We start from the raw sequence: 26584 nt of genomic DNA on the forward strand, positions 1-26584 counted from the left end.
TTGGCTTCAGGGTGGGGAGGGGGATTGGAGGAAGTTGCGCAATCCCGCCATCTTCCCGGTCAGAAATCCCCTGTCAGAAGCGAGAGCACGTGCGTTGCCAGTCAGTCGAAAGTTTAATTGATATTAAATAGAAAGTACGCTTTGATTAAGAAAATATTTGGCGAAATTTTAATCTTTGGATGGTAATTTAAGACCAAGTTACCTTCAGGTAGGCTTAGAGTTTTGATAACAACGGGTTTACGCGTAGGTGTGGGAGGAGTAGGTAATATTTACCTCTAGACTTGTCCATTTCCTTTGTGTAGATGTAAATTTAGAAGAGGTATGTTGTCTGGGGTGTAGACAGAAATGTAAGGTAGTATTAGCAACTATATAATCGCGGAAGTAAACGTTGTATTTATTTTATAATTAATTACGGTTACGTGTTTAAATATAGTTTAAAGTATAACCATAACACACAGCAACAACATGACGTAATTTTGAAGCATACATTTTCAATTTACAGAGAAAGGTTTCCTCTCGTAGTAATTTGAATATTTTCTTTATTTTTAATGGGAGCAGTGTATTTTATTTAATTAAGATAACCTAAAGATAAGGGATTTACAAATTTTGCTTTGTCAATCAGGAAATGCTTGTAGAGTTGTCGCAAAAACACTGAGTTTCTTGTGATAAGATAAGCCCGAGCTGCTTTGTATATCTATTTTCCGGCTTGTTTAATAATGATTAACCCATAGACGTATGCCAAATATCAATTTCTGCGTACAGTTTTGAGTATTTATCAATTATTAGACATATGGTTCAGTCCTTTACTTACATCAGCGTAATGTAAACCCTAAAAGTATCGTAGAAACCCCTATTATATTTCCAGGTTGCAAAGACAATAAGTTATCAGTGCTTATCGCTCTAAAACGCTGCCATAAACAATAAAATCTTAAACCACTTATGGAAGGCTCTTGAAAAAAAAACAAAACCCTTGATATAATAATTGTTTCTTTGTTATAAAATAGAGCTATTTCAGAAGCCTTAGTGTGATGTCACCCATGCTATTTTCCCATAGAACCAAAGGGGTACCAAACATGGTTGCCCACTGCCAAAGCTAAGCCCGTGACGTTTTACCTAGACACTGACGTCACAACTGAGATAGCTCTATTACCAGCTTTAAAAATTTCCTTGATTTTTTTTAAAAAATTCCACGACTTTTAAAAAAATGCCCACTATCAAGTATTCACTTGTTTTATAGATTCATGGTATAAAAAATGTTTATAGTTACACCTTCCTTTCTCATTTTATTATTTATACGTTTGGAGATTGTACTTTGATCTCAGTGTAGTTGTTGCTACAGTTTGTTATTCCTTTTAGTAAAGCAGCTCTGTTGTAGATAATTTGATACCTAGTCGTTGATTGCAAAATATTTCACCCCCCCCCCCCTAATTTGTTTTCCCCGATTTGAAAAACTGTTCTTTCGTGTTTTAATTCAAGATTACGTCCAATGGATAAGAGTAGTTCGCTTATGAACTGGTCCTAGCTTTATTATTGGTTATTTAAAAACGTTTTGGAATAAAATTAAAAAAACCCCAATGGATATTAAAATGTTTGGACGACAAATATCAATAGGTAAACATCATTAAAAATTATTTAAATTGGTCCAAAATAGTTCTTTAGATTTATTTTTGGCCATTTTAATTAATTTTTAACGCGGAATTAATTAGCCTAATGGGTTTTTTTTTTGGTACGTTTAGCTGTATTTGCGTATGTTTTAATTGGCACAGTCATTGCAGTTGATGGTACGATAAAATTTGTCGGACTTTTATTATATCGGAAAATTTATTTAAATTTTAACATTTAACGTACAGATAATTTCGTGTTTAATCCACCTCAAAGTAACTGTGGTCGTAAATATGACGATGAGAAAGGGACTTTAGCCTTTAATGGCAAAAAAACTAACGTCCCTGAAGATGTAACGTGCATTTGGTCAATCAACACCAAAAACGATGAAATTTTTCTCGATTTTGAATATTTCATTTTGTTTGAAAATGACAGTTTTGTCATCAAAAATACGGATGATGATAAAGTTATCTTTGGACCTTATTCGGGATACCAAGGTACCCCTTCGATACCGCTCGCGATTGACCAATGAAATATCTTTAACAAGCATTATTCTAGGGCGTTTTATAATTGGTACTGGTACAAAAAACATAACTGCGGAGTTGAAAACGAGCCCGATAAAATATAATTACGACAGGTCATTCTTAGTCCAGTTTTCCACCAAAGGTACTTAATCGCGATGAAAATTAATTAATGAGATTAAGGGACGCTAATTAAAACCGCATTTCAATTGAATTAGAATGCAAAATAGTCCTTTCCAGCGCCCAATCGGGTTCCTTGAGCTCGCCCGTTTACAATTACAACCGAGACACGCCTCTAAATTGTCAATATTCGATCCACGGTTTTGGAACCACAAAAATGTTTACTTTAGCTATAACTCTATCGAATCTGACATTGAACAATGGCGCTTTGAATATTTCTTCGACGCAAGACCACCAAATATACACTAGTCATGGTTAGTTAGATAGATAGTTAATTAATAAGTTCGAGTAGTAATCCGTAATTAAACTTAAACTTCGCAGACGAAAATTATTTTCCATCAAAAATTTACTCAAAAGGAAGAGTAGAATTTGACATTCATATAAACGCCGCCGCTACCAAATTTGAATATTTTAAACTTTATTACGAAATTGTACCGGATTGTAAGTTCGTGTAATTATTTATTAATCGCCATTAATTTAATTGGAGTTAATTGTCGTAGCTTGCAGCGGAAGAATTGATCTAGACGAAAGTGACCCGTCGCGAAGCGTTTCCTTTTTAACGCCAAAAAATCCCACAAACTCTATTCCAATAACCATGGACAACGTCCATTGCGATTGGTTAGTTACTAGTCCTCCAGGTTCAAAAATCCGAGTCAATTTCCCCGTTTTGGAGCTGAAAAGTTTCGACGATCAACTTGTCCTATCGAGCCCGTTACCCCAATTCCACCCCTTGTTACTATCCTCGCATAATCACCATTTATTTAAAGGCAAGGATATTTAAATTAAAATAAAATGTAAATGATCGTCATTATTTTAATATGAACGCAATAAACAGATAAAGCCATCGTTTCACCTTCCAACGAATTTTGGGTCAAATTTAACTCCTTGCAGAATTTTCCTGGAACCCAATTTCGGGCTCAGTTTTCGATTCTAAGTAAAATAATTCAATCTCCCCCCAAAACCAAAAGAACAAGTTTTAAACTTAAAATTCCGATTCAGAGGAAGGAGATTTGAACGAAAATACCGGAAGTGCGCAGATAATTACGGAAACAACTGAACAAGCTACAGTTACTTACCCAAAAACTACCGAAACAGTGGAACTGACAATGACAACTACGGAAATAAATGGAAAAGTTACAACAGAGGCTCCCAAAACTACCGAAACCACTCTTGAAACTACTAGAAATCCCCCTAAAACTACTACAAAAACTACTAGAAATCCCTCTAAATCTACTGAAACAACTCAAAAAGTTACCACCACCACCACAAAGGCACCTAGGACAACGGAGGAAAGTGGTGAAGTCACGTGGGTACAAACAAATGAACCATGTACTACAACGCTGAACTTTATTGAAGATGATATGTTCCAAACACATTTGGTGGAATCCGCACACGTTCGAGGCACGTTTCAATACATAAGTAAATAACAACTCTTGATAAGTTGCAATTTACGTGTGGTTTTTTATTTCCCTTAACAGTGTCGTTAACAACCATGTTGTTTTCCGTGGCTGGTGTCATCGTGGCGTTTGCCATCTTGGTAATTGCCAGCTATTTTTTCCAAAGAAGACAGTTTCGGAAAAAATACACTAGTAACAGTCGTTGGGAAGCTTTATCGAATCCCAGCTACCAATCCGATAAAGATATCGTAAGCATTTAAGTTCTTTCAAACACATTTCAAAGTTGAACTCTCTAATAAAACAAAAAATGCGCGGCGACGCTCTTAACCTTCGCGAAGGTTGTGATAATATTAAGATATTTTTTTTTACTTCCCTATTTTTTAGTTCCTAACCCCTTCTCTTAATTAGTAAGTTAATTAATTAATTAAGTGTTGCTTAAATATTGGCCGCAAGCGTGCGCCAAATGCTGTAAGATTTCGCAAAACCCATTTGTTAAACCGAGTGTTTGTACATATTGTTTGTAAATCGGGAAAAAAAAAAAAGATTACTTGAAAAAAATAGTAAACAACCACTTTTTCCTAAAAGTCTTCAACGTCATTTCTCGCTCTTAATATCATTAGGAGCCGAGTAATTTGGAGTTCAATTTGAACCCAGAAACGACGAAATTCGTACAGAATTGAGGGAGATACGAATTTTATAAAAATAAAAAGAAAAGTCATACACCGGTGTATTGCGGGTTGGGGATTTACAGGGGCCCGTAGGAAATGTATTAGTGCTTTTACCCCTGGAAGTCGGCACCCTCAAGAATGTTTTCTATGTATGTAATAAGTTTTGAAGGGGATAATTACGTAAATATTTAAAAATAATTTTTAATTATAAATTTGAAATCAACTGTACACTTTATAATTTTGTACGTTCCATTTCTTGTCGATGTTTTTCCTCGTCAATATCTTCTTGAGGTTGGGTGGGCGCGGACGCTTCGACGTTTCCATTCATATCTTCGTGTTGTTTTTCGTTGCTGTTATTTTCTTTGGTTGTAATTGCGTTGTTGATTTTGGCGTTGTCTCCCGTTTCCTTGGCGGAGGCTTCCTTGGGTTTTCGCGACCCCATCATACGCTTCATTATTCTGGCAAAGGCCAGTCCTTCCAAATTACTAATCGGTAGTTCGAACATAAGAAATAAAAGTGTCGATGACATGTAGGCCGTCGCGAACAGCCCGAAGAAACCCCAAATCTGTCAAGGGCCAAAGAGAGTTAAGCTTATTTCCTGGTAATTGTTACTGGTTCTCGTTGTGATTGTTGATAAACTTACAATGGATGTCCTGTTGGTATCAGTCGTGCCTCGTAGCGAAGCGTAATGCGATTGCATAATAAATACGTGGACTAAATACACGAGGTAAGATAGCTTATTTAACGGCAAGTATCCTTTCCACGAAAGAATGTCGTTGATAATTCCTGAAATGAATTGCCCCACCATTTTAACTTTAATTTGTATATTTAATTAAGGCGTGTTTGTATCTAGGAATCACCCACCTCCTCTACCCGTGGCGCACATCAAAGTGACCCACGAGAGCGACAAGCACCACGCTAGTCTAAAGAACCCGACGTAAAGTGGTCCTTCCAACTCCCCCGGAATTCGCGAATTGTCGTGCCAAATAGACGTGATATAAACTGGCGCCATTCCTAATGGAACGGACAATAACCAACCCGCCACTTGAACTGGCTGTAAAGAACAGTTTCATTTTAGTGTAAATAGAATCGGGGAATATTTTTTTTGTTTTTCGTATTATACCTTTGGAACGTGTATTTTTGGATTGCGAGCCAAATACGTGCCCAATAAGAGGCCGATACCGTAGACGATCGAATGATTGTGCGGATACAAGTAGGTCAAATTGATCAAGTTTTGAATAGCCCTGTTATTTTTAGGCAAATCTGGTTTAGGAATTTATTTTTACGCGAGAGATGCTGTTAGTATTATTTACTTGAAGTTGGGAAATGATTGGTGGAAAACCGGTGGAAATCTGTTGACGTACGCGACTGTGAACGAAGCGATAATGGAAGCTATGACCAGAAATATATTAAACATTCTGCCCAATTTCTCGCTTCTGTAAAATAAAGTTTATTCGTTTCGAGTTATTATTTGCGTCTTTTACTCTTGACCACTTTCGGAACGAGTTTTATCACCTGAAGAAAATCATCATGTAGAGCAAAGCCAAGACGAAGAGTTGAAGATCCATCGAGACGTACCAAAAATGCATGTGACACTAAAATAACGCCAAGGCGTCTTTACCTTGTTGTTGTTATTAAACGAATTTTGGGAATATTTAACTTACGGGTTCTTTAGAGGCGGAGAAAAAATTGGCCACGAAGGCGAAGATTGTCCACCAGTTATTGCGGCAACCTTTGATGGTAAAGTCGACGTAAATATCGTAAAACGGACCTTGTCCGAGAATAGGAAGTATAAACGAGATGATCAGAACGGCCAGTTCAGCCGGTAATAGCCTCAAGTATCTCCGGATAAAAATAATTGGGACGTTGAAGACCCTTATACCGCGTTTATCAACCGTTTTGATCATAATGTACGAAAACAAGACGGAACTGAAGTAATTGAAAGTAATTAGGTTATTTAAGTAATTTAAAGGCGCGATAATCCATGACGTACGCTATGAAGAAAAACGTATCCACGGAAGGGAAGCCATTTACGATGCCCTGCATCCAGAAACTCTCTAATACGCCTTGTACCACGGCGACGTTTCCTATCAAAGCCAAGTTAAATACGCTTCGTGGTAATTAATTAAATTGGTACTTACTGTAGTAGGAGAAATCAACTCCCATGGCGGAGTGTCCCAATAGAACCCAACACATACTGAAAAATCTCATTCCTTGGAAACAGGAAAACGTTTGATCCCCGTACTCTTGAAGGGACGTCAAAGTTTTGACGTTCTTTCTCAAGGAAAAGGTCATGAATACTTTCCGGATTGCGCCTTTTCAATTAGTTAAATTTAATTATTTTTCCCCGTTTAAGTATTAATATTTTAGTCGCCTACTTGGCTCGGTTGGTTTATTTTCAACACTTGTTGGTTTCAGATCTTCGCCGTTGGTGTTTATGGGTTTTGAGGCGTTTGTTGACGGAGTTTTAATGTCGATAACGGTACCCACAATAACTAGTAACGCGAAAAATCCGACGAAACCCCTAATTTGGGATTCAAAAGGGGGTATTTATAAGTCAGAGGTCAAAAATAGTTTATTTCTCGGGGTTTCTGAGGGTCATTAGTGTCGTTTGAGTAATTATTAATACGTACAAAGACATGGCAATTTCTCCGATTATCATTTTGTTTTTGCTTTCATTTTTAACTTGGCACGATTCGACTCCAATATTTATAGCATCAATTTTATCAGATGCTGTAATGAGAATTAAAATTTGCAATTACCGTATCAATCGTGGTAATAATTACTTACCAAACTCGGCAATATTCTTCAAGTCATCTTGGCTGCAAGTAGACGGTACGCAAAGACCCATTCTTAACGGGACTTCGTACATTAACCCGGCCAAACCCGCGAATAATTTACCACCCTGAGTAATTAAAAACAAAATAGGTCATTTAAGGGATGGACCGCCCCGTTTCTTTCGGGCTTTTTAATTACCTCCGTTCTAGCCGAAAAGTTTCTAAGGGGTTCGATTCCTTCCGTGAAGTGAATAAATTTCAATGTTTCTGGGCGACTGGGTAAAGGGGGTCGGATAGTCACCGTGCAATATTGACCCGTAAATAAAATTCCGGGTTTTTTGGGGTCCGTCGAGGGCACTTCGATATCTAAACATTCGTCAAAGTTGCCCATCATGGCTGTGGCGCCGTTAACTTCGCCTCCTTCCGGTTTACCCATAGCGTCCAGCACTAAAAGCGGAGTGTTTGGTCATACTTTAATCAAAACGCGCATTTTCTGATCATATTACGATCGAAAAATACGTTTTTTGGTGAAAGCAAAGTCGCGACTTACTTTGAATGGGCCATATTTTAAATTCTTTTACGGCGGTAATCATTTTAAACATAGAATTAGTGCAATTATCGGATAGTTTCAACTGATCGGCGTTAGAGGAGGCTTCCATAATTCTGGGCAAAATCTTTCGAAAACCTCGAAAGATTTTGTCCATCAATTCGCTTTCAAATTTCTTCCATTTTTGAACGACCACTTCGTCGGACTCCGTGACCACTTCGGGGACTTTAGCCACGTAACCGACGACCGCATTCACAAAGAAAGAACACACCAGTCCGTAGAGAACCAACTTTCTCCGCTCCAGAAACATACTTGTATAAAATTGAACTGATCGCGTAATAGAAGTTAGATACGAACACCGCGAAATTACTTAAAAATCTGAATGTAAATTTAGGGATTCTAGGTATTTTGTGCCTTTTCCTACAAGGTTATTTAATATCATTTTCCCGAGAAAGAGCGGAGTTTTGCGAGGATTATTAAACACGCTGTTTTTTCCTGTAACAACTAGTGTCCGAGTAAATGATTTAGACAATCGACTTTTGTCTTAAAGGAAAGCCTTTCACTTTCCTCCCAGTCATTAAGGAGTATCAATTGATGTTTTTGGCCGGATATCATCTCGGTCGTTAGATAAGTCGATCACGCGTGAACCTCATTACACCAACCTTGAAATTATTTACGAAATTCTTGTTTTGAAAGCCCGCACCGATACTGAAGAAATAGTAAATAGTTCTTAATGTAGTTGTTTTAATTCAAATATGGGTTTTGCCTAGGAGAGTGATTAGCCCCTCGGAAAACGATCAGTGAGTGATTAGCCCCTCGGAAAACGATCAGTGAGTGATTAGCCCCTCGGAAAACAACCAGAGAGTGATTAGCCCCTCGGAAAACATCTAGAGAGTGATTAGCCCCTTGAAAAAAATGAACTACGCAGTATGCAAGAGAAAAAAAATGACTTTTATTTTCGAAAGATTTATTTTATATTTTACATAAAAATTTTGATATTTCAGTATAATAACTACGATTACGGATATCCCCTAAAATGAACCTAATTAGTGGCGTTACTATATTTACATATTTGGGTGTATTTTGTACACGTGTTCGTGTGTTTTTTTGAGGACGCGAAAACATAAGCTACTATAATGTATTTCATGACGTAATAATAGTTAAGTTAGTCGACGCGTAAATATATATTGTACACGAGTATAAATTTACACTTAAGCGCGCTAGACGAAAAAGTAAACACCAAAATAAACAAACAAACATCGGTTTAGCTTTAGATGTACAACTATTTTAATATTTACAGCCGTTTTTCTTTCAAATTTACTAAGATTATATTACTAACGCGAGCTTATTAACTACAAAAACGTCTTTTAAGTGTTTTTTGTCTACGTAAAACTGAAAGAAAATGTGTGGTTACTCTCTTCTTGACCCTTTCTAAATCCCCAAAACCTTTAAGTAACGTAAAAATAAGAGATAATAATCAGCCTTCGTGAGATAAATATTTTAATTAAAGTTAATTAAAGTTAAAGATCTGGAAGCTCAAAATAGTTCCCAAAAAAAAAAGAAAGTTAATACGTATTTTGTCATTATAGACAGGAATTTTTTAAGTTCCAAAAATGATCACAAAGAAATATCTTAGTTCTAATTGGTTCCTGAAATGATACAAATAAAACCAACTCTGTATTCAGTCTTTCAGTGCCCATAAATGTCCGCGTCGCCCCAAGCCTCTCAAAGTGTATATTATATCCTGTAAACCCCCTTTCATAGATATGTGCAATTAATTCCAAACAATCGTAACCAAAATTGAATATAATTTTGATTAAAATAAATTAGTCAAGAACAAAAAAAAGCACAACATTCAATTGGAAATATTATTTTTAATATTAATACTCAAAAAAATACATTACAATGAAGAAATTAAAAAAATTTTGGTCATATCAGTGATCATATTTGAAATATTTTATTTTTCAATTCAATTCAATTCAACTTTTTATTTTCTGGTTAATTTAATTAATTCTTTCGGTTCATCTGATTAATTATATTAATTAATTGCACATCCTAATGAAAACAGATAAATAATGCAAGGGGGAGGAAGGGGGAGGGAAACAAATTATCGCCGCCTTTTGACCAAGGTTAACGTACCTTCAACCCTTTTTTTTTTTTTTCTGAAATGGATTTATTTTATTTTGTTTTTTTTTTGCAAATTTTTTTCATTTTTATATTAAAGCGGTTGGAATAGATTTTAGGGCAACCGCAATTCTAGCAATTTGCTAGCAGGAGCAACTTTCTTTGTTGGGTTGTTGGTCATTGCTCAAGGCATTGCGAGGTGCGGATGGTTTGTGTTGGACACCAGATTCAGCCGCGTTCAAGTCCAAGCTAATTTAAATTTAATTAATATTAATTTATTCCTTAATTTTGTCCAATTCTTAATTACCTCCCATCTTGAATATTTTGATATATTTTCTTTGCTGTTTCAAGGAATGCTTCTTCTACATTTTCACCACTAAAATAACATTTAATTTTAATTTAATTCTAATTTGCTTTAAATTAAACTTACGTCTTAGCGCTAGCTTCAACAAACATTAGACCTGAAATTAATACATTTAAAATTAATTATTGTAATTGGATGAAAGTTAATTACCGAATTACCATTTTCTTCTGCAAACTGTTTAGCTTCTTCGTACGTTACGTCTCTTTGGGCATCTAAGTCGCATTTATTTCCAATTAGAAATATCACCTATTGAAATAAAAAATTAAAATTTTAATCATTTTATTAAAAATAGGTGAAAAATTAGGTGTAAATAATTTTACCGTATTTGGATTAGTCAGATTTCTAGCGTCTGTTAGCCAACTGCTTAAATGATTATAAGTGCTCCTCCTAGTAATATCGTATACCATTAGAGCTCCAGCCGCTCCTCGGTAATAACTTCTAGTCACTGCTCGAAATCTTTCTTGTCCCGCTGTATCCCATATTTGAAGTTTAATTTTTTGACCACACACTTCTATAATCCTTGTCCCAAATTCCACACCGATAGTATGGGGACAATCAGCCATAACTATTATTAATTAACAGCCATTGTTATAATTGATATATATAGTTTATGGGAATATTGTAAGACTAATACATTTCTTTTCCGTAAACTGATGTAATAGACAGGATTTCCCAACTCCCATATCACCGATAATGATGTATTTGAAGATGTAAGAATAATTATATGGCCCAGCTGCCATCTTAGTCTGTTTTATGTGGAACTCCTAAATTGGAAAATTAATACTTTTTAAACGAAACGATTCTTTTATTTAAGAGATTATTGTACCTTATTAACAACAATATAGGTTAGTTAAATACAGGCTAAAATCAACTGTCATCAAACCATACTAGTTATAAATAAATACCTGAGGAACTAAATAATTACAATTATACGCTAATTTAATTGCGGAATTTATAATTTTATTCGTAAAAAAAAAGAGAAGCCCTACCCATTATTTACAACACGGTAATTAAATGATAATATTTCCTTATGGAAAGCTAGACTGTCACTATGGGCTTCATTGTCAGTGAAGTTTATAGACTATATAGTTTAAAAACTTAATAAATTTGGTCCGGATTAAGGGATTTAAGATAATTAAACTAATTCGATTAATCCTAACTAGATTAGTTACGATATTTATAAAATACCCCTTTAAGTCCACAAATGTTTTATTTTTTTTCGTTAGGCTTAGGCCTTGAACTACGCCTCCAAAAATTTAGATCGATTTAAATATTTATTATTCGCGTTAAAATACGTTTAAATCAATGTATTATGGTACTCACGCTAGCTGGGAAACTTGGTGACGACCGAATAAGGCCTAAAAATTACTATTTTTAATTACTTTTAAAACTGTTACGCTTGTCTTTGTAGTTTTGTACTGCTCGGGTTGTTGTTAGGCCTAATTTTGTGATGTAATTTTTCTGCGAATCAAAATCGATAAAAAATACGACGCAAAGTTCACACTCTAGATCATAGAGGTCACGATAATCGGGGAGCTGAACTGAACTGAACGTGATTTTAGTTGAAAAGCGTAGAGATATTATTTTATTTTAACAGGATGTGCAATTGAAAGTTAGGCTTCGTTTATAGTCCATTCAAATGTAAATAGATCTACTGGCTGTGGTTTGCTATGCTAACCCTGGGCGTGTAGACGCCATTTTTAAAGCTTTATTTTGTTCAAGTTTTAGTTACGCTTTGCGTTGTTTTTACCCAAGTTTTTTTAACTGATTTTAATCGTGGCTATTATTGAAAATTTAATCGTAATTAATCATGAATGAAGCGTACAGTTTGCGATTTAAAACCTTAGTATTTATGGATTTGGAATCAACCAGCGTTGTTCCGGAAGAATTACCTAAGAACATTAACATTACCGAAATGTAATTTGTGGCGATACACGTTGACAGGTTCAACGAAAAATTACGACCTCCTCGTGTTTTGAACAAACTGACCATGTGTATTCAACCCAAAACGCTCGTCTCTCTAACTGCCATGCAAATGACAAACCTTGACAATGGAAATCTGGAAAAACAGCAAAGGTTTGGCCCCTCGACAGCTTTTCTTTTGAAGCAATTCTTGGGACAACTGGAAGCTCCTATCTGCCTTTTGGCCCATAATGGTTCCAGGTTTGATTTCCCTCTGCTTAAAGCCGAACTCTACGCCGTTGACACAACCCTGCAAGACTACATTTATGTCATGGATACCTTAACAGCTTGCAAACGCTTGATTGGGGCATCATTAGAATCAAGGTACATTGATGATGAATATATCTCTGACGAGGAAGACCAAAGTAAACCATCAACTTCGGCGTCTGTTACCAATGGAGCAAACAATGGACATCAAGTGGACACTAATGGAGGGCTCAGTCGGGAACCGATTAAAGAAATAGATGGATTTGGACCCCAAACACAAGCCGGAGTTTTTCAAATTATTGAAGAGACCTTAAATAAAGGTTTCATAAATGGCGCTTCGGCTTTGATATCTCCTGATCGTAAAAGAGTTGCCTTGTCACCTCCTTCAACTCCAAAGAAAATAAAGAAAAGATTAGTTTTTGGAACTCCGAAGAAAAGAAGAATCATAGATTTTGGAGAGCAACAATATTGGCCAAAGGATGTTCAAGGCCTGAGTCTCGGGAATGTCTACAAGAAAGTTTTGGGGGAAGAAATGAAATCTGCCCATGAAGCTGAAGCTGATGTCCTCAATCTCTTAAAAGTGTGCCGCAATTTGGATGGTTTTATCGAATTTATTGAATATAATGCCAAACCTTTCAAGGATGACTTTTTTGTTAAGCCTTTGTGGTACAGAAAATAATTTTCTCCATTTTGCCACTTTTTTTTATTCTTTATATTCTTAATCATGAATTCTCAATCTTAATTTAGGCCTATTTTTCCTAAGCCTAACTTCCAATATTTGATTTTTTAATCTATGGTTGTGTGATTTAATTTTATGTATAATTTTGAATAGTTTTATATAATTGTACAACATTTTAGCGATCTTATATATATATATATATATATATATATATATAATAATAAAGAAATAAATAAATCACGTTATTTTAATAATTTTAAAGTTCGTGTTCGACTTTCTATTGGTTGCCGCTTCGAGTTGGTGACGCGATATTAGGCTTCGGCCAATGAAAATGCTTCTAAATTTTGCAGATGACAGGCGTGGAAAATTGCAACACGAACACGTTTTGGGTCACTTGGGTGAAAACTGAAGAAAATTTTAAATCTTCTTAATGTTTATAAATAATTAAGACATTATAGATAATAGTTATTGCCAAATATTTAATGATTGTAACCTTGAAAGGGAAAGTTACATTGTTTTTAAATTTATAAAGTTAAGCCTTGGTCAAAATTTAGGTAAGAACGTCCGACCTTAGACTTGAGATAGAGAAGGCCATAAACGGAAGTCAGATTTGTCATGTAAAAGATAATTAAAGATGAATAACGCACAAAAAGATCGTGATAAAAGCCCTAGTTGTAAAAAAATGACCTTAGCACATGGCTGGGAGCCAAGGATCTCCGAAAGTTACCCTGATAGGGTTTATTATTGGAACCGTTTTACCGGAAATGCAGTTTGGGAAATTCCAAAAATGAAAACTCCGACTGAATCTGACGCTGTAAGTTATAACTCATAATATTGTTAGCGGTAATTTCTATGATTTTGACGCGTATGACGTTGTACGCGCTTTCCTTAGAAATCAACTTGTTCATCTTCATCTTCAAAATCAAGCGGAGCCAGTACATCTCTTCCAAAACCTCCAGTTGCCGAGACAAAATTAACTGACAGTTCCAAGAAGGCTGAAATTAAGCCTTTATCAGTCGAGAGGCGTAAAATTAAAAGACCATTTTTAACTCAAGACTCAAAGGTTGAAAGCGCCTCAAATTCTATCAGTAATCTGGTCAAAAATCCTATAAAAATATCCACTACTCCAACATTTAAGAGGAAAAATACTCTTAATGTTGCCAAAAAAGTAGTAGACAGTGTTAAAAAAAGTGGGAAAAGCCCATTATTGCGGGGAATAGTTGAGATTTCAGGTGGCCCCTCCTCAATTGCTAAGCTTGACCAAAGTATTAATACAAATGACAGCGGAGATTGTAACTCTGACAATGACCCAATTAGTGATATGGAAATTGAATTGATTCCATCGGAAGATGAAGACGCACTCGCGTCAGATGTTGAAATGGAAGATGTAAGATATTCGTGGCTCTACAAGATTCCCTTCCATTTGAATTTTAATTCTTTAATTAACTAAAATAGATTTCAAAAGAGAATTTCATCAAAACCAAAGAAGGAAGCATCTCTAAAGTATTTACTAGCATTTCTTTTATAAAGTTTAATCATTTTTAATGATTAATTAATTTAATTGGGTGTCTCATTAGGTATTACATATAGTTATTGACACAAATATCCTCATTGACCACTTAAATTTAGTGGTCAGCCTGAAAGATCAGTATCTTGAAGGTATACCCCTTTTTGATAAGGAATTAAAATAAATTAAATTAAATTAAAACAATTAATATTACTGGTAGGATCTGGTCATCCCATTCTAGTAATTCCTTGGATGGTTTTAACTGAACTTAACAGGATAAAAGATAATAAAAATAGAACCAAATCTGTAAGATTTGAATCATTTTACGCTAAATTTTCATTTCAAGCCTATATCTTCACGTTTCTTTACAGGATGAAGTGATAGCCAAGGCCAGGAAGGCCGTAAGATTTCTTAACACTGTGTTTCAAACGAAACATCCCCGGGTCAAAGGTCAAATTGATACTCAAGATAAAACGGATTTTGACAAAAATCAACCTTCCTTAAATTGGGACGAAGCTGATGATAGAATTCTCTATTGTTGCATTCAAATTGGAAAACAAAGTGAATCTAATTAATAAATCGGTTGATTAAGTATCGTTAATTAATTAATTAATTCCGGTAGTCGGAAGTGATAAAGTTGTATTGTTAACCGATGACAAGAATCTTATGAACAGAATAATGTGTGTTGGTTTAAGATGTTGTAACTCTGACGGGATTCTACAGTTTTTGAAAGAAAATTTTGACAAAGGCAAATTAATAATAGTAATATAATTAACACCAGAAGTTAATTAATTAATTTAAAAGTGAATTACATTTTTTAGAAATGTCTGTCAATAAAAGTTTTGAACTAACTGCTGAAGATAAAATAAATGAAGCCATGAGAAGCAGTTTTGATATTTTAAAAGATTGTTTGTCGCCAATTTTAGAGGAAAGAGCCAAAGAAGTCATTGGAGTTACTTGGTAATTAGTTTTAATTACTAGTTTTTGGGAGATAATTAATTTAATCAAATTTGATTTCATTCAGGATGACAGTCATGTTCAGGAAACCTCCTTGGACATTATTAGACATGTTAGAAAACATTTCAAAGTAATTTAATAATTTATTTGAAAGAAAAAGCGTTTATTTTTAATTATAATATTATTTAATTATTTAGACATTGGGCGATGCTTTTCGCTCCCATTCTTAATATTTCTTCCAAATCTCACTTGGAAACTATGAAAGAAATTTATCGGGATAATAAGGGTATATTAGACATTTCTCAAAATTGACGAGTCTGAATAAAAGCGTCTTTAACACTTAATTTCCAGGTTACATCCATCAAAATCAAGCTTGCTCCAGATTCCTTGTGGCTTCCTGCCACTTTTTAAGCGAAATTAAAAAGATTTCGGACCCAGATTACTTTGAAAGTGCCATTGATAAAATCAAAGGATTAAAGGAGAATATTCGCGATCTCTTTGCGGAGGGAGAGACTGTGGCCATTCCGCGTTTAACGAGCCACGAACAACAAATGGTCACTTGTTTATCTCCCTTAAAATGTGGCGGTGGCGGCGTTGCCAACCAACGAGATCGAAATACCGTGCTCAATTTGGAGTATATTTGGAAACACGTTTTTGTTCGTACTACGTAAGTTTAATGTCGATGTCCGCTTCTATTTATGGTAATTGTTGATAATCGGGTGTTAGGTGCCTTATTATGGACGCCTTGCGTTTACCTCACGACCTCGAGTATAACGACGCCCTCGTTCCCTTGAAAAGAAGAGAGGCCATTGATATGTTACCCAAAATATTTCCATTGATGAGAAAAATCAGATCTTCCCTGCTAAAAATATTGGTTGCTGACAAATCTGATGATGATTCTTTAAAAAATCATTTGAAATTGTTGCATCAACATTTTTCCCTTATCCCATCTTCTCTTAATTTAAAAGTAAGTAATTAAATTAAAAACAAAAAACTTTTTATTTCTCGTTAAAATACAAACTTCTTTTATTTTTTTTACACATTTTCATTCTTTTTAAACTTTTATTTAAAGTTGTACTTAACTTCACCTTTGAACCTTAACGATTTGGAAGCGATTGTTTTCAATTCAGACTACAGGTTCGTTTCGTTAAATAATAGATTTTTAATTTAATTAATAAAGCTATCTCAGAAATTACCATTGTGACGTCATCCATGCTATAAAATTCAAAATGGCCGCCCACTATCAAAGGTAGTCTTATGACGTGACGTAACTACGTCGTAACTGAGATAGCTCTATAGTTGTAAGCCTATAATTATAATTTAGGCGTGAAAACCAATCGTTAATTACAATTTAGGCTTAATTAGGGGGGGGGGGGAAATACGTCATTAAATATATATTATTCCTAGCTAAGCCTAATTTCGGATAGTGCAGGAATTATCTCTTGGTTATTTTGATTTTGGCCTATTTAGGGCAAAGGGTTACGTTCGCCACTAATTAGCCCAAAAATTAATCAAGGGTTATTTCTCTACCAACGCGTATCCTTACTCAGATACTGGGTTTTTTAATTGTTGTTGGGCCAACTTGTCGAGTGATTTGCTTTCGCGATAATAAATAAATTAATTGGCACTCTTCTTTATAATTGGGAGCGAGTTTTATTTCGAGGGTCGGGAATATTTCATTTCTAAGAGCGAAAAGACACGAATTTAAAATTTTCCAGGGAGTTTCTCGTTAACTCTTACATGCGGCTGAACGATCTCTTTGCCAAACTGCAACTGTGCACTAGAACTGTAAGTGTCAGTGGCGACTTTTAAAAACGAGAAGCTGGCCTTTGGCGTATTCATTTTAATCTACAATTTCCGTAATTTAATTTTTGAAATTAAAGAAACTGTAAGTAAAGTAAACTGGTCTTAACGACACTATTTGCGTTATTTAGATGTAAAATATTTTCCTACCACAAGAAAATATCTATTTTCAAACATTTGTTGTGAATAAAAATAAACATTTTCAAGTTTTCAACCCCGATTCTTTCAATTTCGGCAATGTTTTCTTTTTTATTTCCCCTTAAAAAACCCAGTTCCTGCCTTAACTCGGGAGTATTTATCGTTAATTGGCAACTTCACACGTGTATGTTTAAAACTGCTTTTCAATTCGGAATTTATCATCTTATTTCTTCTTTTTGACGTATTGGTCCCCGTAAACTGGTACTGAAGCGACCATTCCCGTGTAGTAACGAGCGTACGATTTTACTATCGTTGCCCTGTAAAGTAAAAAAATTAAACTTTAATTAGTTTTGAACTTTTGAGTGCGTAGGAATGTTTAAATTTTTCAGCCTTGGCTTTTTTCCTTTCAAATTTCGAGGGAAGCGCTCTGGTTGGTTGATTTAAGATCACGTCACGTGACGTGTATAGTCAGCCAATCAGGAGTCGGCCACCGGCATTCAGCATTCTAAATTAGTTGACTAAACGTTGCCGCCGGCAGTCGCGTTCTATCATGTTAATTAGTTTAGAAAAGTGGTGAATTAATTAAATCAACTTACACAAATATTACGTCGCCATCAGGAACATCCGTGGGAGGATTCCAAATCAATCTAACGTGCAATTTTGGGAAAGGATCGGTGTGCGTGATGGCGGCGCAAGGCATAACTTCGGTACCCTTGACTTTGACAAAGGAGCCGATTCTTTTTTGCGTTCTGGGATCGATAGCGGCCACGAAAAATCCTTTAAAAGTTGCCCCTCCGATGTCAACTAAAAGGTACACGTAATATTTTATTAGTTAATTAAGGAATAATAGGCTTAAAACGGCTGGAAAAGTTGTAACGCTCTTAAGCCTTGGTTCTTAAATTGGGCGGTCGTGTAGGGAAGCTCGACAACGAGGGGAGGTTGTACGAAAATTAGCTTTCTGCGCAACTTTTGAGACATTTCGTAGTGCCTCGCAGGTCAGGTGCTAAATGTGACTCCTTATCCCAAATTTTTCTAAATTACCCCTAAACATTGCTACCTTTAACTAATTATTTCTAATTAGCTTGTTTATTACCACCTTTTCCACAATATTGTTATTTTAGTGTTTTTTTTCTACCCTAAAACATAGCCCACTCGATCCACACTCGCGGACCCAATCTGTTCGCGCTATAGCCTCGCTTTATAGAATTGCGAAATGTTCGAAGGTGAACTCGCAATATGTTGATTAATCCAGTACACGAATTTATATATGTTTTCACAATACGCAAATTAAAGTTCATTATAAACCCAACCCAAATTGACCGACATAAAAATAATGAAAATAAAAAATGGCGTACCCCTGGAGCCCGCATTAACCCTACTATTATAATAAGTTTGCCACTGTTTGTTACTGTCTTAGAGACAGGTTTCGCGTAAAAAACCAAATAGCTTGGGTAAGGAATAATTGTAAAAAAAATCCCCTTGATTTGAATATTAATTTTAAAGCCCCTGGGTAGCTAATTAGTCAGAAAAAAAAATTGTGGTAGTTCGCGAAATGGGTCCGCAAATTGGTAAACTTTATTAAACCCCGAAATTAATTTATAATTAAATTTTGTATTTCAACGAAATTTAATATTGATAGTTGATCGCATTTTGTCTGGTACTTGTGGGTTTAACGATAATTGATTGGGATTGGATTTCATTCACTTTTAAATTTGTCCCCCGAGGGATTAGAAGTTAAGGAGAAATGTATACGCCAGTTCCAACTTCATTCCCCCTTTAAACGTAATAAATAGAAACAATTTAGGCATGTTTTGTTAGGTTGTAGTTTATTTAATTGTAAGAAATTATTAATTCTCGTCAGGCATTAGGAGTAATTGCTTCGTTATAAACGGAAAGGCGCGCTTGAAGCTGATCGTGTCGTTTATTCAGGGGTCACACAAACCTGGAAAACTCTAGGATATACGTGGGAAAACCCTGGAGAAAGGGAATTCGGTTTTCCAAAAGTTTTATGAACCCTGTTATTTTAATCTGTTTTTAAAACACATTCATTTCATAGGCAAATTTTAATTTAGTATTTTCTTCCAACTTCCCGTTGTAACGGTGGCGCGTGTCACGTTTTATTTAAATCCACCACGCGAGGGTCACGAACCTTCCGATCTAATTTTCAACTTTTATTTAAAACACTTTCCGAGTCAAAATTCTTTCTCGCCATTTTTGAAAAGCGGGATAAATTGATTAAGAAATGTGTTGGGAATTTGATATTCCCAAAGATTAGATACAACGTATTCTTAATCTTTATTAGAGCCGTGTTTTACAAAGTTTTAACTGGTTTTCTATAGAAACTTTAGGGAAATCACGGTAAACCTTTTTAGATGTTTGTAGGAAAGAAAAACGTTTCGATGTCTATTATTAGTCCGAACAAATATAAATCGCTCCTTTTATAAATGGAATATCGTCTTAATATTTCAATGCCTTTATATTTAATTTAATTGAATATCGAGGGTATCGTTTAAAATGCCTTTTATCCGGCGTTAATATATTTCTAAAGTTTGCCTAGAAATTAAGTTATTATAATATTATTTCAACTTGAATATTTCCTCATTCGTTTTGAATAAAATATTCAAGGTTGTAATTGAAGGTTTAACCAAACAGGGTGTATAATTATTGTTATTGGCAACATTCATCTATGCCAATAAATCGACCCTTATAGCTAGAAGGAATTTTATTCAAAGACTTTTTGTTATTTCAAATTATGGGCGTCGAAACTAAACTAGGGTAAATAAAATAAGTTAATTAAAATAAAAACTAAATTTTAATATCGATGTGACGATATTTATTAAATCCATTTTACGAGCTAAAAGTTCACCGTAACTCTCACCATTATCGTAATCTCTCGTATCTTTGTAACGAAACGAAATAATTATAATTGACAGAAACGCGATTAACGATGTAGTCGTGAATTGAATATTATTATGAAATTCATTATTTCAACCCTTTACCTACCGTTACGTTTAACCTCTAAATTATAGTAAGAAAATGATAAGAGTAACGCTCTTCCGTCTTAGACAGAAAGATTGTATCAAGAGAAAACTAAATCTTAGAACCCGCCTCGATCAATTAATATTTCTTCAGACAGACGCGCTTTGCTTTTTGAAGGCACGTTTTACGCGTTAAATATACGCTTTAATACGGAGCGAGAACTTGGAACAAAATTTAATTTATTCGTACCCAAAAGGGGTATAAAAAATTTACTTCCGCTATTCTTAATTATTTAGTTTATTGTTTAGATTAATGGGGTGTTTTTTTAGCTATATTAAAGAGTTAACAGTTAATATTTATTAGTTTATTTAATTAAATGAATTACCCGTAATTTCGTTGGTATCTCTGTCGAAATGTTTGGCGCTGGCCATAAAATCATACGGACTGGTAGTGGGGTCAAGCGGCGTTGACCCGACGTGCCTCGGGGTTAAACTTTCGCACGATTCGACCGGACCACCATTAGGAAACGCGTTAACTAGGTCACACGTTTCGTCAAAAAGTTTCTATTTTTTATAGTTTAAATTCTTAAAATTTTGTTCACCCACTCCCCTCCTTTTTTTCTTTTTTTTTTTTTTTTTTGCTCCATAATTACATGTTTTTTCATACATAACTCTTTTTTCTATTTGCATAGAAGCCTAGACAAAAAAGGCTTAGCGAATATGTATACTTGATAAATAAATAAATAAATAACGCGCACAATAAAACCGCGTACAAAACAGAAATCATAACGACGCTTAATAGTAAAACCCTATATCCAAAATCAAAACTCGTAAACGAAACCGAACTAGTCGACCCTCGAATGTCTAATAACCGCTAATCTTCTCGTATCAAATAAAGAGATAGATATGGTCTAAAATAATTCTAGTATTTACTGAAGTATTTACAATGCCTTAGTTTCCTTTATGGGCTGCCAGTTTTAATTTTAAAAGGAATTAAGCGTAATGCGGTTTCAATTCGGAGATACCTTACCTTGGAAGTTATACTATAGTATGTTTAATAGATTGTAGGTAACTTAGAAAAGCACGGCAACAGATGGTTGGTTGATTTTATTTACAGGAAAAAAAAAATGTTGTGGGTCAGGTTTTTTTTTTATTTTACTTTCAATTATTTTATTTTTGGGGGAAAGTTTCAGAAACAAAATTACTATTATTATTGTTGGTCCCCTATTTATAAAAAAATTAAAATGATTAATTGACGTAAATTGCCACACCTAAATAAGCGCCCTAATTTTCATTTCGTCGGAACTACAGTATACTTCTTGACCTGATTACGCGTTAGCCATTGAAAGATTTTAATTTTTACTTCCAAGTTATAGACTTTTTTAAAAATAGATAGTCATCATTGATATTGTCCTTACTTTGGTTTTACTATTTTAATATAACATAACCATAGTGATCTTGACAATGCCTTTAGACCGACCTAACCTATTAGGGTGCTATACCACGCTCACTGAGTGGTACCAACTCAACCACGCCTAAGAACTTGTAAAGAGTCTTGTCCTTTCAATAAAACTAACTACTAACCGCGCTTTTAAAGGATATGCTCTTGAAAATCAAGCATTTTCTTTATCGTAAATTTCGATTTCTTTTTGACAATAGGTCTCACTGGGAAATAGGTCAAAGTTATCGCGCGACTTAAGTTGAAACGCGTTTTATTATTAAAAGTTATGGAATGTTACGCTTTAACGAGAGTTTCACGATAAAACATGTACCGTTTTGGGTGGTGTTCAAACGTCCAATGTTAAGTTTTTTTAATTATATTTAAAGTCTATTTAAATATATATTAACGCCCAGGTTAAATCGGAAAGCAAACTTCGAGCGTAGGTTTTAAAAATGAGTTTTTACGGGTATTTTAAAATATTTTAAATATAGACTATAAAGTGGCAAAGTTGTAAATCAACATTTTACCGTCACTTTCGACTCTCTTGTTTTGCTTTCGTTTTATTTATAGAAATGGCAGCTTGGCGATTTTGTAATAAGGTTTTGTAAGTGGGAAAGTGAGATGATGCTGTTAGGTTTATCTATTATTATAGAAAGTTAGCAAATCATTGCGTAAAAAATCAAATTTGAACTATATAAATTTAAAATACTTTAAAAACACCAATTTTTTTATGGAAATAACTGGTTTTTAATAGGAATTTTGATTCTTAGCAAGATGCTAAATAACTATCATCTTATCACACAATGTTTTAACATAGATATCGCGTTAAAATAGTTAATTTTACGTTTTCCCAACTATAACGTACCTTTTACTAAATGAAATATACGCAACCAATATTTCCTCGTAATAATATACTGACCATTTTTAACTACTTTATTGTATAAAGCGTAGCTTATCTCTGGCCCATATAGCTTATCTTTCTTAAGGAGAGAAATTATATAGATTAGTAAAATATCTGGGCTATTAGCCCAAATAACGTAAATAAAAATATAACGCAATTCTCGTCCCCTTGAATGGACAATTGAAACCAAACCAAATCTAATTTATAATTACGCGCCATAGATTACCACCACCACCACCAGACCGGTAATTACCGAGCAATGATTACGTCAATATTACTTCTTGTCTGTCTGTAATACAGATACCCCTACTCGAGCTTTCAAATACGTGAACCGAATCGTTTGATTTCAAATAATTTCATAATTGCGTTTTGATATATTTTTTATTTCATTTCTCTTTTATCGGAAATTCGAGGCGATATTTAGAATATAATAGGGTTTTCCGCGCAAAGCGTTTAACCCCAAAAAGAAACTAGATTTGTTAAGTGCCGCCGCTGCCACCAATTTCGTACCTAAAGGCTACGGAAATTAATACTCAAGCCCAAATCGAATCGCCTTTCGTCAATTTTTGAAAAACATATAATATTTAAAAAGAAAAACAACTCTCAAAATTATTTATAATTATTATTTAATATAATTGTTAAAATTTATAGCCAAAATTTTTAATCGAATTTCTTTTAAAGCAGGGCTCCCATCTGGTCTCTAAAATACCTAAAAGTCTCTACTTTTTGGATGGGTCTCTAAACCACCCTAAAATCGCCATTTGGTCTCTAAACCACCCTATTTTCAAAAATTCCCGTTTTTAATATTCCATCTAAAATTTTTTGCAACAGTAAAACTACTCTCACTCCGATCCACAGGGAATTATTAAACGCTTTAACCTTTACAAATGACCTTGGCAATATCTCGCCAATTTGAACTATGTGTTTCCGGTTTTTCTCATTGGCTGGTGCAACTGTGTTTAGAAAGTAAATTCGTCTCGGCTCGGAGAGGTTTATTTTGGTTTCCCAACTTTTTTTCTGATAATTCCGTACAAATAAAGATCTAATTTTGATTTTGAATTGGTCTCTATTTGGTTCCTATTTCCAAGAATTTGGTCCTTATTTTACCCTATTTTTACCGTGAATGGTCTCTTTTTTCACTATTATTTTAAGAAATTTCTGTGGGAGCCCTGTTAAAGGGATAGTGAAATATCTTACGGAATTATAAGTTCATATTCCCTTTTAATTGGGAGAGAGAACGAATATTGCCTAATAAAGTCCCGAAATCGGACCTAGATTGACCTAAAAATGTCAATTAAAAACAACATTGGCCCCGAGGTTACGGTATTTTATTCCGAATTATTTACTAAGATTATCTTTTGAAAAAGAAAATAGCTATTTATTTTTTGACCGATTTCGTTTTTTTTACACATCCCCCCCCCCCAAACAACAATTTTGCTCTAGTTTTTATTATATACCGTAATATTACCAGCTTTTTATGTTTTTGAATTGATTAACATAAATTTTGGCCCCGGAAAGTGAGAGTTTAGATCCGATCAAATGATAAATAATGATATTATTTTCACTTTCTTAAAAAGGGTTAAAGCCATGATTTAAATATTTATTAAAAATAATGGACTACCTATTTACTCGTAATTGGCTTTTTAAAAAGCAAAAGGTAACCCGGATTTTTATCTGAAATATTATTAGCAGTCTCGTAAAAAGGATTGGATTAAGTATTCGGTGTAGTTTATTTATTACGTTTTATAATAAGGAAATAGATTATTTAGTTTAATTTTAGTATACACTTTGAAAGAAGTGTCTTTGTAAATTTTAATTGAATTTAAAATTTATGTTTAGTTATCTCTTTCTGGTTTTATGATATCGGGGATCTAGATTCAACTCTAATTTAATTGAGATTGCTATTTTTGAAACTTTGAATAATTGAAAAGTCGTTGGAAAATATTTGTTTGCCGCGGTTTTAACCTTTACTCTTTGTAAAATAATATAGAGCGAAAGTTTGTTTACCCAAAACACCTGCACGCCTCTTCCTCGATGTCGCTGCTTTTATTGTCAAACAACATTTATTTATTTTTTCGTTAAAACAATTTCAGTTTCGAATAACCGAGTTTTAAAATCCGGAAATATTTTCTCCGATCATTGTTTTATATTGAAGTAAAATTCTATAAAAAAGTAGAGAGAGAACTTAACTAACAACGCCTAGCCATCGCTTTTTGACCCAATTCCCATTTATATATAATACACAGACAGATACTATTCAAAATTTCCCGTATTTTCTTGATTTTTGTTTCCAGTAATGACAGGATTTATTTCCATAGAGTTCAAACAATGAGGGGGGAGGTCCCCCTTGGACGGGGGGGGGATAATAATATTTGACCGATTGTCCACTATTTAATAATGAAATGGAGCGTCTATTTTAGTTTAAAGACCCCATTAATTTGGAAGAACCTCCCGGAGGGGTTTGTTCGATGTTAATCTATCTTTGAGGAAAGTTTTAAGTTTTGAAATTAATTAAATTCTAAGGATGAAGTCTCCTTGTTTTGTCTGGGAATTTTTATCTTTACATCTAAATTGTTTTATTTACAAAAAAAAGGGAGAGTGTGTAAACGCGCCTTGAGAAATTCACGAGGAACAAGACTCACTCACTTTAATTAATCGTTTTAAATGATGATTAATTTATTTTAATTCAATTTTTTTATCCGTAATCGATTATTAGTCCTTCTGAAATTAATTGGACTTATTTTTCACGTTAAGTTCAATTAAATTTTACATTAGAAATTAAGCGAATATTGCGATATGATTAAGGAAATGGTGTAATGATAATTAGGGTCTAGTTAAGTTTGAAATCGGCGAAGCGTAACCAACCGCTTAAGTGGGGGCTAAGTTCAAGGGCTAGGAATTTCCCCGTCTTTAGGATACCAATTGTTTTCGAGCGCTTGTTTTATTTAAGTTGACCCCCCTAAAAAAAGGTCAAAAAAGGACTTACCGGTAATTCCTTCAACATCGGCGTAGCTGTAAGTAGCCGAAGTAGCCGTGAAAGTGTAAGGGGAATCTTTTAAGGGGCTTGGTTGGGTCCTGACGTGTCGTGGTAGCAAACTATCGCAGGCTTCGGCCGGTCCACCTTGCGGGAAAGCGCGCGCAACGGGGTCAAAGGTTATAGAGATGACCAAGAGGGTGATGGAAAAAACACTGGTAAATCCAAAATATCCAATCATGATGATGTTTGTCTTTAAATTAAATCCGGGAAGACCATGCACTCTTAACACGTCGGTTTGATATGACGATCAAAGAATAAATGCGCCCGTTTTCTCGACGAAGTCTATCCCTTTAACCGTTGCCAGGGGGTGGTGGTGGATGTGGGGGGGGGTCGGAATTAAAAGTTGATTTGCTTATGTTAGCACCGTCGCCGCGGAACAGGGTTCGCTTTTCTTTCCTACGGATATTTCGATAACGTGATATTCGGTATTCAGCGTTCACCGAACGCTCTCTCAGACTGGATTGCGACGTTGTTTTGCACTGCACACTCTCACTTACCCTGTGCTCGCGGAATTTTAAGAGTATCCGCCTTTAATTTCAAAAACCGCGGGCAGTTTGACGTTTTCATTAGGGTGGTGCCAATGTATATGGGTCACGTGTTTCCTTTAAGGCTATTGTATAGAGTGGACTCGGTTCGGACGTTAAATATTGTTCACTTTTTTGGGGGGTTTCTGAAAATGCGACTAGATCTATTTTCTTTATAATTAACTTCGTTTATTTATTTATTATTCAAATTTAATGGTAATTTAACCGTATAATTCGCGTTATGTCTAGTTTATAACCGTATTTTTATTT

General features: G+C 34.6%; 5 protein-coding genes and 1 pseudogene across 8 annotated transcripts; 3 read left to right on the plus strand and 3 right to left on the minus strand.

Moving 5' to 3' along the window:
- Window positions 1–42: 42 nt before the first annotated feature.
- Window positions 43–4284, plus strand: LOC149690920 (uncharacterized). The gene is made up of 11 exons (XM_089870377.1): window positions 43–208; window positions 1477–1611; window positions 1737–1781; window positions 1851–2099; window positions 2161–2268; window positions 2342–2557; window positions 2625–2744; window positions 2804–3070; window positions 3139–3237; window positions 3303–3704; window positions 3782–4284. Exons 2-11 carry the CDS (start codon window positions 1575–1577, stop codon window positions 3958–3960), a joined length of 1722 nt encoding a protein of 573 aa, XP_089726503.1. The 5' UTR covers window positions 43–208; window positions 1477–1574; the 3' UTR covers window positions 3961–4284.
- A 261-nt stretch (window positions 4285–4545) lies between these two features.
- On the minus strand, window positions 4546–8534 carry LOC149690921 (nose resistant to fluoxetine protein 6-like; annotated as a pseudogene). Its single transcript, XR_016383796.1, has 13 exons — window positions 7696–8534; window positions 7345–7592; window positions 7159–7273; window positions 7002–7101; window positions 6747–6892; window positions 6510–6683; window positions 6362–6455; window positions 6033–6297; window positions 5884–5963; window positions 5682–5804; window positions 5492–5612; window positions 5233–5422; window positions 4546–5154 (listed from the first exon to the last, which is right to left on the minus strand). The product of XR_016383796.1 is annotated as a nose resistant to fluoxetine protein 6-like (transcript).
- Window positions 8535–9546: 1012 nt separating this feature from the next.
- Rab14 (RAS oncogene family member Rab14) lies at window positions 9547–11661 on the minus strand. Its single transcript, XM_089870384.1, has 7 exons — window positions 11504–11661; window positions 10815–10944; window positions 10501–10745; window positions 10339–10426; window positions 10247–10277; window positions 10124–10192; window positions 9547–10065 (listed from the first exon to the last, which is right to left on the minus strand). The coding sequence occupies exons 2-7, from the start codon at window positions 10918–10920 to the stop codon at window positions 9960–9962; spliced, it is 645 nt and encodes a 214-aa protein (XP_089726510.1). The 5' UTR covers window positions 10921–10944; window positions 11504–11661; the 3' UTR covers window positions 9547–9959.
- A 173-nt stretch (window positions 11662–11834) lies between these two features.
- LOC149690923 (uncharacterized) lies at window positions 11835–13248 on the plus strand. Its single transcript, XM_089870382.1, is given in 1 exon segment — window positions 11835–13248. A coding segment is annotated over 1 exon segment (1038 nt). The 5' UTR covers window positions 11835–11990; the 3' UTR covers window positions 13029–13248.
- A 101-nt stretch (window positions 13249–13349) lies between these two features.
- Window positions 13350–17509, plus strand: Swt1 (Swt1 RNA endoribonuclease). Of its 3 annotated transcripts, XM_089870380.1 has the most exons (15): window positions 13350–13582; window positions 13653–13842; window positions 13921–14415; window positions 14484–14531; window positions 14606–14687; window positions 14756–14841; window positions 14907–15096; window positions 15158–15283; window positions 15357–15495; window positions 15560–15622; window positions 15690–15778; window positions 15844–16159; window positions 16219–16459; window positions 16565–16629; window positions 17211–17509. In XM_089870380.1, the coding sequence occupies exons 2-15, from the start codon at window positions 13663–13665 to the stop codon at window positions 17302–17304; spliced, it is 2214 nt and encodes a 737-aa protein (XP_089726506.1). In that variant the 5' UTR covers window positions 13350–13582; window positions 13653–13662; the 3' UTR covers window positions 17305–17509. The 3 variants fall into 3 exon arrangements, with proteins under 3 accessions (XP_089726506.1, XP_089726505.1, XP_089726507.1); XM_089870379.1 differs by having other exon boundaries at window positions 13350–13842; XM_089870381.1 differs by having other exon boundaries at window positions 13350–13842; window positions 15560–15604.
- On the minus strand, window positions 16470–26278 carry LOC149690925 (putative defense protein 3). The gene is made up of 3 exons (XM_089870385.1): window positions 25740–26278; window positions 18030–18237; window positions 16470–17750 (listed from the first exon to the last, which is right to left on the minus strand). Exons 1-3 carry the CDS (start codon window positions 25966–25968, stop codon window positions 17657–17659), a joined length of 531 nt encoding a protein of 176 aa, XP_089726511.1. The 5' UTR covers window positions 25969–26278; the 3' UTR covers window positions 16470–17656.
- Window positions 26279–26584: the final 306 nt, after the last annotated feature.

Source organism: Phalangium opilio, unplaced genomic scaffold (genome assembly GCF_054372755.1).
Source record: "Phalangium opilio isolate 3A_F unplaced genomic scaffold, DU_Popi_V2 ptg000031l_1, whole genome shotgun sequence".
NCBI classification, from domain to species: domain Eukaryota; kingdom Metazoa; phylum Arthropoda; class Arachnida; order Opiliones; family Phalangiidae; genus Phalangium; species Phalangium opilio.

Excerpts from the sequence above, each read along its gene's own strand:
- Rab14 (XM_089870384.1), bottom strand. The coding sequence starts at position 10,920 with ATGGCAGCTGGGCCATATAATTATTCTTACATCTTCAAATACATCATT. Across the intron at positions 10,746-10,814 it reads TCAGTTTACGGAAAAGAAAT|TTATGGCTGATTGTCCCCAT; the intron begins GTATTAGTCTTA and ends AATTAATAATAG. Across the intron at positions 10,278-10,338 it reads ACAGTTTGCAGAAGAAAATG|GTCTAATGTTTGTTGAAGCT; the intron begins GTAATTCGGTAA and ends TATTAATTTCAG.
- LOC149690920 (XM_089870377.1), top strand. The coding sequence starts at position 1,575 with ATGGATATTAAAATGTTTGGACGACAAATATCAATAG. Across the intron at positions 2,269-2,341 it reads AGTCCAGTTTTCCACCAAAG|AATGCAAAATAGTCCTTTCC; the intron begins GTACTTAATCGC and ends CAATTGAATTAG. Across the intron at positions 2,558-2,624 it reads CCAAATATACACTAGTCATG|ACGAAAATTATTTTCCATCA; the intron begins GTTAGTTAGATA and ends TAAACTTCGCAG.
- LOC149690925 (XM_089870385.1), bottom strand. The coding sequence starts at position 25,968 with ATGATTGGATATTTTGGATTTACCAGTGTTTTTTCCATCACCCTCTTG. Across the intron at positions 18,238-25,739 it reads CGATGTTGAAGGAATTACCG|TTGACATCGGAGGGGCAACT; the intron begins GTAAGTCCTTTT and ends TGTACCTTTTAG. Across the intron at positions 17,751-18,029 it reads GATGGCGACGTAATATTTGT|GGCAACGATAGTAAAATCGT; the intron begins GTAAGTTGATTT and ends TTTACTTTACAG.
- Swt1 (XM_089870379.1), top strand. The coding sequence starts at position 13,663 with ATGAATAACGCACAAAAAGATCGTGATAAAAGCCCTAGTTGTAAAAAA. Across the intron at positions 14,416-14,483 it reads CAGATGTTGAAATGGAAGAT|ATTTCAAAAGAGAATTTCAT; the intron begins GTAAGATATTCG and ends TAACTAAAATAG. Across the intron at positions 15,284-15,356 it reads GAAAGAAAATTTTGACAAAG|AAATGTCTGTCAATAAAAGT; the intron begins GCAAATTAATAA and ends TACATTTTTTAG.